This window comes from Rana temporaria, chromosome 7, assembly GCF_905171775.1.
Source record: "Rana temporaria chromosome 7, aRanTem1.1, whole genome shotgun sequence".
NCBI lineage: Eukaryota > Metazoa > Chordata > Amphibia > Anura > Ranidae > Rana > Rana temporaria.
The window spans coordinates 125,793,355-125,806,252 of NC_053495.1; the positions used below are offsets into that span (position 1 = coordinate 125,793,355).

Sequence of the window (12,898 nt, forward strand, 5' to 3'; positions counted from 1 at the left end):
TTGCCTTCTTTCAAACTCTTCCTAATATTTAATCAGCTCATGCTCTGCTTTGTCTTGTTTTTCTCTGCAGTGATCTCTCAGGCCTCGTACACACGGCCGAGGAACTCGACGTGCCAAACACATCGAGTTCCTCGGCCAGTTCAGCCCTGAAGCCGCCGAGGAGCTCGGCGGGACGAGAGCTCCCATAGAACAACAAGGAAATAGAGAACATGTTCTCTATTTCCTCGTCGAGCTCCTCGTCGGCTTCCTCGGCCGAAAGTGTACACACGACCAGTTTCCTCGGCAGCATTCAGCCAGAAACTCGGTCGGAAGCTGAATTCTGCCGTGGAAACTGGTCGTGTGTACGGGGCCTCACTCTTCCTTCTTTGCCTCTCTCAGTTGTGCAAATGTGACTCCTCTCTCCCTTCTGCTTCCTGCCATGATTAAATCCTTAATTCTGTATCGTTTGCGTCCCCTTGATCCACAACTATTTGCAATTCTGACCCCCCACTCTCCCCATGCGCATGTGTGTCTGCCATTCCACCAAATCTTTCTTCCATCTTGGTCTATGATCTGCCCCTTCTTCCAGTGGTCAATGATCGATTGCCCCTGTCCCTCCTATGTGTTCATCAGCTCAAAGATTATTTAACACTCTGTCACTCCCCATGCTCAATTCTATTGAGACGACCCACACTTTACCAAATAATACACGTCCAGCTAAGAGTCGGTTCAAACTAGGGCGACACGACTTCCAGCACGACTTTCAGAGGCGACTCCGACACGACTTGAGCATGAACCACAGGGCGATCTGGGGCGATTTACAACACGACTTGAAGTCGTCTCCAGGACAGGAGACTTTCCAGTGGCCAATCAAACAACAATCAGCTCTAGGGGAGGGAGGGGGAGGGAGAGGTTTGCCTGAGAAATGTATGTTATCTTCCTGGAAAGTCGCTTCAGTTAAGACAGTAATCAGACTTGGATCAGACTTGGAGGCGACTTCCATTGAAATCAATTGGTACAAATCGCCTACAAGTCGGATTGAAGTAGTACAGGAACTTCTTTTGAAGTCGGAGCGACTCGAGTCGTGTGTATTAACACCGCTCCCATTCACTTGCATTGTTTTTCTCGACAGCGCGACTTGGGACAACTTGAGGCGACTTCAAGTCGGATCCCAAGTCGCCCCAGTGTGAACCGGCTCTAACATATGGTCTGACTGGACAATACCGTATTTATTGCGGTATAACGCACTCCCGCGTATACCGCGCACCCCTAATGTTGCCCCGAATCCTGTGGAAAAAAGTTTTTTTTGTACTTACAGTTTTGGTGTCTTGCGCGGCGTCCATCGGCAGCCTCGTCGTGTCCGGCGTCCGTCTGCGGCTTTGGGTGTCCTCTTCGTCGGGTACGGGTCCTTCTGCGGCTTCCGGGGGTCCTCTTCGTCGGGTCCGGGGTCCGTCCGCGGCTTCGGGTGTCCTCTTCGTCGGGTCCGGCGTCCTTCTGTGGCGTCCTCGCGTCCTCCCCGTGCCGAGTTTGAATACTGCACATATACCGAGCACAGTACACTCGTGTATGGTCGGGCAGGCTCGGAAACTCTCGAGCTGACGTCCTGTACGCTCAGGACGTCAGTGCGAGGAGTGCCGAGACTGCCCGAAGATACACGAGTGTACTGCGCTCGGTATATGCCGGCGCAGTATTCAGACTCGTGGCGGGAAAGCGGGTATCGGCATATACCGCGCACCCACGATTTTGCCCTGATTTTCAGGGCAAAATAGTGCGTGGTATACGCCGATAAATACGGTAATTATTTCCAGTGCCTTATGAATCTCTCAGTGGCAAAAAAAATTAACATACATTCAGATGTGTGGTTATGATCTGAGCTATATTGGAAAACAAAAGAAGTGATTATGAACCTAAAGGAAAATGTTTGTTGCATCTCCTATAAAGGAAAACTTGCAATTCCGCTCTTTATTCGCAAACCATATCTAAATACAATGAAATGTAAATGGTAAATTATACCAACAGCATACTACAGTATACTAACAATCACATTAGTTCATACACGATATCACTTGATGATAATGTCAAGTGATATCACAGCTGAGAGAGGATTTTGCAATAATAATAATAACATGCGGAAAAGAGTCAGGAGTAGCCAGCACTGAACATTTCTTTCCCAGTAATAGGGAAAACAGGTCATTTCCTGCCTCATATCTTTAGTACAAGCTGTCTTTACTAACGACAATAGTGTTAAAACAATTAGCTGGTTTTGGCTCAAGCAAAGTGGGGACTCTCCTAGGGAGGGAGGAGTTTATGAGTGGCCGGCGTCACCAGGAGGAGCCATTTTCAAATTGGAGGAAAAGGTTTGTATTTGACAGCCAAAAAAGCTCTTGAAAGTATAAAGCAGGAAATTCATCATACTTTAAGACCATAACAAAGAAAAGCCCCAAAAAATTACACAAGAGGAATTTCCATATGATTTGCCAGTTACATGAACAAGACACTTTGAGCCATTACATTTCACCTCTGGAAACATCATCACTATAATTAATTGTGAATATAACCACTTATTTGAATTAAAGAGATCTATCTGATGGGGTGGTACCAGTGTTGCCAACCGTCAGTATTTTTACTGGCAGCCAGTAAACAATGGGCACTTTTCTCCTGCCAGTAAATGGCAGTAACAGGAAAAGCTTGCCAGTAAAAAATATAGCTGTGACGCTCAGCTTGAAACTACACATGCCCTGATGACGTTACATAGAATGAAACAATCGTAGGGATGATGTACACACGCTGTTGCACAGATGCTTTTTTGAATTTATGACTGAAGGATAGCACTGGCTATCGTGGAGAGATTTACAGCCAGCGGCATCTTTGTTTTATATGTAAGTGCACCGATTTTAAAATAAAACAGTTGAGACCACACTTCACCATGGAGGAGTCTCCCTGTTTTTCACCCATTTTAACTCTGATGCCACGTACACACGGCCGTTTTTCGCGATGTGAAAAATATATTTTTTTTTTATGTAATTAAAAATGATTGTGTGTGGGCTCCAGAGAATTTTTCGCGACGTTAAAAATGGGCATTAAAAATTTAGAACATGCTCTAAATTTTCGCATTGTTTTTAACGTCGTAAAAAATAGTCGTGTGTAGGCTTTAACGACGTGAAAATAACGCGCATGCTCAGAAGCAAGTTATGAGACGGGAGCGCTCGTTCTGGTAAAACGAGCGTTCGTAATGGAGATAGCACATTCATCACGCTGTAACAGACTGAAAAGAGCGAATCGTCTCTCACCAAAGTTTTACTAACATGTGGTAACACAAAATCAGCAAAAGCAGCCGCAAGGGTGGCGTCATCCGAATGGTACTTCCCCTTTATAGTGTCGTTGTACGTGTTGTACGTCACCACGCTTTGCTAGAGCATTTTTTTTTCACGATCGTGTGTAGGCAAGGCCGGCTTAACAATAATCGGGTTGAAAAAAACGTTGTTTTTTCTAGACCATTAAAAATGGTCGTGTGTACGCGGCATGAGGATTCCTCTATCCATCCCATCTGAGATGGTGAGCTGGATCATCTTGTCACCATAAGGGGAACATGGTAAGACTGGCGGGGGAACATTAATGGATTTCCATTTGCGGACCAGAGATCCCATTAAGCGCAGAATGATCTTCCTGAGAAAGGAAGATCACTGGTGGTCTGGTAAGCCCCCATCAGATTTATGGTGAAGGGGTCACAACTGTGAATGTCTGAGCACTGCGCCGTTAGGATCGATCTATCCAGTGTGGCACACCGGCATGCATGAACTGTTTGCACAGGAGAACTTTAGTCATCAATTTATGAACTTTGCACTTTATGAATTTAATATATTTTGAACTTTGTCATATATGGTGTTTTGCACATGGTAATTTTATTTGGCACTGCAGTTTTAGGACATACATTACTGAAAAGTATGTCCATGTACAGTAAAATATGCACTCAATGCTTGGTCGGGGCTCCTTTTGCATGAATTACTGCATCAATGCGGCGTGGCATGGAGGGTTTTACTTTTGGCCCTGCTGAGGTGTTATGGAAGCCCTGGTTGGTTTGATTGAGGCCTTCAGCTCGTCTGCATTGTTGGGTCTGGGATCATCTTCCTCTTGACAATACCCCACAGATTCTCTATGGGTTTAGGTCAGGCGAATTTACTAGCCAATCAAGTACAGTGATACCATGATCATTAAACCAGGTATTGGTACTTTTGGCAGTGCCAATTTCTGCTGGAAAATGAAATCAGCATATCCATAAAGCTGGTCAGCAGAGGAAAGCATGAAGTCCTCTACAATTTTCTGGTAGAGGGTTGTGCTGACTTTGGACTTGATAAAACACAGTGGACCAACATCAGCAGATAAATGTCCCCCAAATCGCCACTGACTGTGGATACTTCACACTGGACCTCATGCAAAATTTACTTTCATCCAAAAAGAGGACTTAGGACCACAGAGCAACAGTCCAGTCATTTTTCCCCTTAGCCTAGGTAAGATGTTTCGGACATCTCTGGTTAAGGACTGGCTTGACACAAGGAATGCCACAGTGGCAGCCCATGTCCTGGATATGTCTGTGTGTGGTGGCTCTTGAAGCCCTGCCACCAGCCTTAATCCACTCCTTGCGAATTTCCCCAAATTCTTTAATAGCATTTGCTTCACAATCCTCCAAAGGCTGAGGTGATCCCTGCTGCTTGTGCTCCTTTTTTCTAACACACTTTTGCCTTCGACTCAAATTTCCATTGATATGCTTGGATACAGCACTCTGTGAACAGCCAGCTTCTTTAACAATGACCTTTTGTGACTTACCCTCCTTATGGAGGGTGTCAATGACTGTCTTCTGGACAACTGTCAAGTCAGCAGTCTTCCCCATGATTGTGTAACCTACTGAATCAGACTGAGAGACCAGCAAACCTTTACAGGTGTTTGAGTAAATTAACTGATAAGAGCATGACACCATGATTCTACAATATTGAACTTTTTCACAATATTCTCATTTTCTGAGCTATAGAATTTTGGGTTTTCACTAGCTGGCAGTCAGATATTTCTTGTAGTTGGCCACCAGGTTTGCACACATCTCAGGAGGAATTGTGTCCCACTCCTCTTTGCAGATCCTCTCCAAGTCATTAGGGTTTCGAGGCTGAGGTTTGGTAACTCGAACCTTCAGCTCCCTCCACATATATTCTAAGGGAACAAGATCTGGAGACTGGCTAGGCTACTCCAGGACCTTAATGTGCTTCTTCTTGAGGCACTCCTGTTGCCTTGGCTGTGTGTTTTGGTTCATTGTCATGCAGAAATACCTAAGACCCATTGCCCTGGCTGAGGGAAGGAGGTTCTCACTCAAGATTTGACGATACATGGCCCCGTCCATTGTCACTTCAATGCTGTGAGTTGTTCTGTCCCCTTAGCAGAAAAACACCCCCAAAGCATAATGTTTCCACCTCCATGTTTGACGGTGGGGATGGTGTTCTTGGTGACATAGGCAGCATTCCTTCTCCTCCAAACACAGCAAGATGAGTTAATAAGTTAATTAGCTATAACTTCCTCATTGTTTAAAAGTGAATTATAGCTTTAAAAAAAAAAAAATAACAGTCATACTTACCTAGATAGCTGCAGCACTGGTTCCAGTTGCAGCTGTCTTCTGCCACCTCTTAAACCAAGAACTGAGCCATCAAAGACCGCTGATCGCTCAGTTTTTGGTCTTTAGCCTGCAGAGAGCCGGTGACTGCCAGTCACCGGCTCTCTGCTTTGCCCCTCCAACGCTCACTAGAGCGCCAGGCTATGCAAGGGGTGGAAGCAGCTGGCTCAAGCTCTCAGAGGCTCATTGAGAGGCTGAGACAGCTGATGGTCCAGGCATTTGGGTGGATATCGACAATATCTTTTCAGAACCTGGACCAGCCCTGTGACGTCAGCCAACAGCGGGCTTTAGCGCACTTCTGTGATTCAAAATAGCTTTGGCTATACTTCATCTTTAAGTAAGATCTTTTACTCATAGTAAAGTTTATGTAGTGATTCAGTTGCTAGTAACTGCTTGTATTTGTTTAAAGTGGTCTTAAACCCAAAGGCAAAAATGTAAAAAATATAATATATATATATTGCAGCTCACCATACATTGGATGTGGTGGGTGGATCAGTTTTATGCCTCGTACACACGACCAGTTTTCCCATCGGGAAAATTCACTAACACATTCAAACCAAACTCCAGGTAATACTTTATAAGCAGTTACAGCAATGTTGCCTCTTGGGATAAAGGTTTTACATAAATAAATAAATAAAAACTGATGATTGAAAGCACCCCATCTACTAGTAAGTGGTTTGTCTCATCTCTGTAACTGATACATTCATTGTTCTTTTAAAAAACAGCAGACTTACTGGCTGAATCACCAGAAAAAAGAAAGCCTAAATGAAAATCAATGCACCCATCACATCTAAGAAGTGGTATGCTGCAACATAATAAATGTTTGCCTTTGGGTTTAATACCGCTTTAAATTTAGAGACCTGTGCATTCAAAGAAATACATGTTTATATAATCATATTGTTAGCATTATTATTATCATTATTAATATTAGATTTTAATGATGTTACTCAAACTTCAAAAAGCAAACATAGGTTGGATGTCTAGATGCTGGGATTTTTTAGTTATTATTATTATTATATTACACGTTGTTAACCATAAAGATCAACTAATAAAAAAAAATACTTTGATTTCCACTGAAATGTGAGTACTGTGAAGAGAAAGGAGCTAATTTAGGGTCATCCTGGAATTCCATCACCAGGTTAAAAGCACTCAGCTTGAATAATGCTTCATATTACTGCCTTTGATACTTTCAGAATCCTTATATTTTATGGCAATAAGTACATTATTCCAACTGATATGAAAATGAGTCACTTGCTCTATATGAATCATGGTGCCTGAAAATTGAATGTTTCATATTACCCTTACAGTAACTTTACAATCCTATATACATTGATTTTTGTATAAATACTTAGGGCTAGATTTAGAAAGATAAGCGTATCTTTCTGCGGGCGTAAGGTATCTCAGATACGTTACGGCGCCGTAAATTAGGGCGCAAGTTCCGAATTCAGAAAGAACTTGCTCCCTAAGTTACGGCGGCGTAACGTATGTAGGCCGACATAAGCCCGCCTAATTCAAATGGGGATGATGTGAGCGTGTTTTATTTAAATGAATGGTGACCCCGCGCCGTTCGTCAAAGAATCCCAGTGCGCATGCTCGAAATTCCGCCGGAAATCGTCATTGCTTTCGGCGTGAACGTAAATTACGCCCAGCCCTATTCGCAAACGACTTACGCAAACGACGTAAAATTTTCAAAATTCGACGCGGGAACGACGTCCATACTTAACATAAGATACACCTCATATAGCAGGGGTAACTTTACGCCGGAAAAAGCCTAACGTAAACGACGTAAAAAATTTCGCCGGGCGGACGTACGTACGTTTCTGAATCGGCGTAACTACCTTATTTGCATATTCCTCACGTAAATATACGGAAGCGCCACCTAGCGGCCAGCGTAAATATGCAGCCTAAGATACGACATGTAAGACACTTACGCCGGTCGAATCTTAGGGAAATCTATGCGTAACTGATTCTATGAATCAGGCGCTTAGATACGACGCCGCAACTCAGAGATACGACGGCGTATCTGGAGATACGCCGTCAAATCATGTACCTGAATCTCGCCCTTCATTTTCTTATCAGCCTTTCAACTTAAAGTGGATGTAAACCCTCCATACACCCAGTGAAGTGAACAGCCTCAGATGATACACAGAGATGAACCAAATCTCCCTACATAGGTTGTATATGTATATCTACTGTGTTCACATTTAGAAAGTTGAGATGTGTTAGGAAATGTTCTCTTCCTGGTTAACACAGAGTGTGATGTCTGGGCATACAGCCAAGATAGATAACATTGCTGATTGGAGAAAAGGCACACACCCCCTCTTATCATAGAAAGAGACTCGCAGAGCTGTTTTGTAATAGGAGCTGCTCTCTGCTAATATATTTTAGCAACCTACTTCAACAAAAGATTCAGGCTGCTTTTGTCTAAAAAGTCAAAAAATATGTCAGGAGTTCTCAGGCTGATAACAGAGGAACCGTTCAGTAGAGAGCTACAAGACTTGGCTCATTGAAAAGAGATAACAAAATACTGCAGATATATGTGCCCAGCCCAAAATCGGGTTTACATCCACTTTAAATATCTGCCATTTATAGAGCATTATTGTTCTAATAATATAAAATGTGAGTACATTGCTTTCTTCTAGTTAACATACCTGGTTTAGGTGGGGAGCCATATCACAGTCTTCTTTCAGCTGTTCCAAGTGATGGATGAGAAAGTTGCTGACACCAATTGAGCGGCAGACTCCTGGTAGAGGAACAACAGTACTCTTTATGTATGATGTTAGCACATTTCAATCCATATCTATTGGACTTTCTTACAAAAAATCAACATATAAAAACAAATACTGTATCATGCAGTTTTGGGTCTCGATTTATATACAGTATATAGATCATCAGAGGCATACAGTAAATAGAACCCTCAGGGCCCCGGAGCAAGAAACCATGGAGGATCCCCTGACCCCCCCCCCCCCCACCCCTTACATCCGAATCCTGGGCTTCCAGTTCTGGGAGGGCGTCCATGGACATCCTCCCAAAACCCTGCCTCCCACATGCTGCCTGGGGCGTGCATCCAGCACGCTCTGTGACACAGCTGATTACAGATCAGCAGCCCTTTACCATGTGATCAGATGATCACGTGTAAACAGACTTGCCATTTATCTGCATTTTTTTCTTCCCACGCTGTGTATGTGTGAGGAAAGAAGAGCTGTTAACCAGCAAGACTGTTAGTAGATTGTTTTCACTGGCAATCAGGGCTCTGATTATCAGTGTCCTGATTCAGTGCAGCCCCATCAGTGCCACCTATCAGTGCTCATCAATGTCACCTATCAGTGCCCATCAGTGCTGCCTAGCAGGGCCCATCAATGCCATCTATCAGTGCTCATCAATGCGCCTATCAGTGCCACCTATCAGTGCTCATTAAGGCGCCTATCAGTGCCCATCAATGCTGCCTATCAGTGTCCATCAGTGCTGCCTATCAGTGCTCATCAATGCTGCCTCTCAAGAGTCCATCAGTGCTGGTTATCAGTGCTGTCTATCAATGCCACCTATCAGTGCCCATCAATGCCACCTATCAGTGCCCATCAGCAAGGCTCTGAGATGAGGTATTTCTCCATGATCCCTCCTGCACTGTCTGTGCTCCTCCATGATCCCTCCTGCACTGCTAATACTTCTCTCTGATCCCTCCAGCACTGCTTGTGCTTCTCCATGATCCCTCCTGCACTGATTGTGCTTCTCCATGATCCCTCCTGCACTGCCAATACTTCTCTCTGATCCCTCCTGCACTGCTTGTGCTTCTCCATGATCCCTCCTGCACTGATTGTGCTTCTCCATGATCCCTCCTGCACTGCTAATACTTCTCTCTGATCCCTCCTGCACTGCTAATACTTCTTTCTGATCCCTCCTGCACTGCTTGTGCGTCTCCATGATCCCTCCTGCACTGATTGTGCTTCTCCATGATCCCTCCTGCACTGCTAATACTTCTCTCTGATCCCTCCTGCACTGCTAATACTTCTTTCTGATCCCTCCTGCACTGCTTGTGCGTCTCCATGATCCCTCCTGTGCTGCTAATACTTCTTTCTGATCCCTCCTGCACTGCTTGTGCTTCTCTATGATCCCTCCTGCACTGCTTGTGCTTCTCTATGATCCCTCCTGCACTGCTTGTGCTTCTCTATGATCCGTCCTGCACTGCTTATACTTCTTTCTGAACCCACCTGCACTGCTTACACCTCTCTTGGTCCCTCCTGCACTGCTCATACTTCTTTCTGATGCCTCCTGCACTGCTTATGGTTCTTTCCGATCCCTCCTGCAGCTCTCTGGTCTCTCTTACACTACTTATACGTCACTCTGGTTGATTCTGTACTGCTAGTGCTATTCTCCACTTGCTTCTACACTGTCCCTTTGAGGAATCAGTTTTCTTTAATTCTCAAAACCCAGAACAATTTTTATGCTACACTTTGGTCCATGCCATACTTTAACTTCTTGCCCCACAACTCTGCTTGTCCACTCTAGATCTAAATATTTTCAGTATACTAAATTAAGCACATTTATGAAATAAAATAATAGGAGAAGTGCAAGATATAAAAAAAAAACAAAAAAAACACACATACTCATCTATATGGCCGCATCATCGATCTGACTCTGCAGCTGTCCTCTGTTGGCTCTAAGACCAAGAACTGAGCGATCAGCAGTCACAGAGCAGAGAGTAGTGACTGTCAGTAACCACTGCTCTGTCCCCCCAGGCTCACTGGAGTGCTGGGCTGTGGAGGGGGCGGGAGAGGCTGACTCAAGCTCTCAACATCATGCTGAGAGACTGAGCTAGCTGCTAGTTAGGCATCTGAGTGGATCCCAGCATTAGTGGGGTAGATTCACGTACGTGCGTGCATAGTTACGGCGGTGCAGCGTTTCGTATTTACGCTACGCCGCCGTAACTTACAGGAGCAAGTGCTGTATTCACAAAGCACTTGCTCCGTAAGTCGCGGCGGCGTAGCGTAAAAGGGGCCGGCGTAAGTGCGCGTAATTCAAATGTGGAAGGGGGGCGTGTTTTATTTAAATTTAGTGTGCATTGCTTCCAAGTACGGCGCAACGACGCATTGGTTTAGACGTGAACGTAAATTACGTCCAGCCCTATTCGCGAAAGACTTACGCAAACGACGTAAAAAATTCAAACTTCAAAGCGGGAACGATGTCCATACTTAACATTGGCTGCGCCTCCTAATAGCAGGAGCAACGTTACGCCGAAAAAGCCTTAACGCAAACGACGTAAAAAACGAATGCCGGGCGCACGTACGTTTGTGAATCGGCGTATCTAGGAAATTAGCATATTCTACGCCGACAACAACGAAAGAGCCCCTAGCGGCCAAAGTTATATTGCACACAATTCTACGCCGCCGCAATCAAGTTACATCGGTGGAGGAAGCCTATTTTTTCAGCGTAACTGCCTTTGAGAATCGGCGTAACGCTACGCGGGCGCGGAATTCAAATTACGGCGGCGTATCTGGAGATACGCCGCCACAAAAGGTATGTGAATCTACCCCATTGTCGGAATCCCTGCAGAGCCTGGACCGGCTCTGTGACATCAGCCGACAGCGGGCTTTATCTGGGTCACAGGAGTGCAGAAATAATTACACTCCCGTGACCAACATGAAAAGGTAGAAAAAAAGCATTGGCCATACTCCTCTCTTAAAGTAGAGTTTCACCAAACTTCCACTTTAAGGAATCCTGACCCCCCGACATACCACATTTGGCATGTCATTTTTTTTTGGGGGGGGGGGAGCGGGTACCTAATTTATGACAGGTCACAAGAAGGACAAGTCACAGGTCCCAGAAGATTGCCCAGCCATCCAGGATGCGCCTTAAAGTAGTTGTGAACCCTTACAGACCACTTTGACCTACAGGTAAGCCTAGATTAAGGCTTACCTGTAGGTGCAAGAAATATCTCCTTAACCTACACAGTTAAGGAGATATTTACAAGAAAGACGGCACCGATGTCTACGGCATGCATGGGAGTGACGTCATCGCTGCTCCGGCCAGTCACAGCCCCAGAGCAGCAATACCCGGAAGTCACTCCTGGGAATCATGGCGGCGACAGAGGAGGTGTCCGAGGACCGATGAGGGGGCTTCCTTCTCAGGTAAGTAATTCATAATGAGCTAGTATGCTATGCATACTAGCTCATTATGCCTTTGTCTTGCAGGTTTTTTTTTTTTTTTAATAGAGGGTTTACTTCCTCTTTAAAATGGGCCTGAACTCAAAAAGTTAATTTCTTATAGGGAACATCTTTAAATGTTAATAGTCCTAAGCCATACTCTGGAATTTTCTTGAATGCCTCATGAAAAACAGCAGTAACCTTTCATTGGCTAGGCTATCCTATGCCAACAGCTTTACATCTGTATATCTGCAGTGCAAGATCATCTATGTCACTGTGTCTCTGACTGCTGACTTCTCAATAACTGGAGTGGAATTTGGTAATGTCATTAATGTGTTTCTTGTTGTTCTCCTTGCTGGAGAGGAAACTGTACCTGAAGTAACAGTGGAAGAATCTCTCTACTTCTGCTCCATTCATTCTGTGTACTTTTCACATCTCCTACTGTTTATTGAATATCACTCCACTCATGCCCTGTCATAAGGGGGCATCTATCATGTGAGAAGGCAAAGCCCAGCTTGCCTCCTACACATAGAAGGAAAGTGTGGAACAAGGAATGGCAAGCCAGTATTGTGGTAAAGACCAGCTGCAGAGAGATTATAAAAAATACTAGTGGCTAGCTCTTTGGTCTCTGCTTGATTTTTGGGCACAGCTTCCGCAGTTCATGTCCTTTTTAATAAACCTCCAAAATTCTTACCCCATCATTTTCAATGCTGTTGGCCCCTGTTCAATCAGTGCTGCTTCCCTGAACTTCTGGCCTTCATACAAAAGAGTTAACAGTGCAGTCTTGAGTCAGTCTGTTAGTACTGCATTTTTAAAGCTTTTTTGCTTGCACTTAATTAGGATGATGGAAGTCAGTACAGCTTCATCTCATTTACTAAACACTGGAGCAACTTTGTAGAGTGCAACTCCACTTGTAAAGTGCACAGTCTGTTTTCTCTTTAGTAAGTCAACCCCATAGTGTGCCTTCACTTTTCACAAAGGAGATGAATTCCTGGAAATTAACATTGTATATACTTTAAATAATGTAACAATTCACAATAGCCTATTCCTTTACTTGTAATCTATCTCAGAGCAATCTCACTAGACTGCAGATGACTCAACATTTTATTTTAATTACTTTGTTTTA

At 44.4% G+C, this 12,898-nt stretch overlaps 1 protein-coding gene across 5 annotated transcripts in view; it reads right to left on the reverse strand.

The window, feature by feature from the left end:
• Positions 1-12,898, reverse strand: part of LOC120945616 (glyoxal reductase-like) — a 206,597-nt gene that overhangs the window by 87,982 nt on the left and 105,717 nt on the right. For all 5 annotated transcript variants that reach the window (XM_040359926.1, XM_040359927.1, XM_040359923.1 and 2 more), the window contains exon 5: positions 8,284-8,375. In XM_040359926.1, coding sequence (XP_040215860.1) covers positions 8,284-8,375 — 92 coding nt within the window. The remainder of the gene's footprint in view (positions 1-8,283; positions 8,376-12,898) is intronic.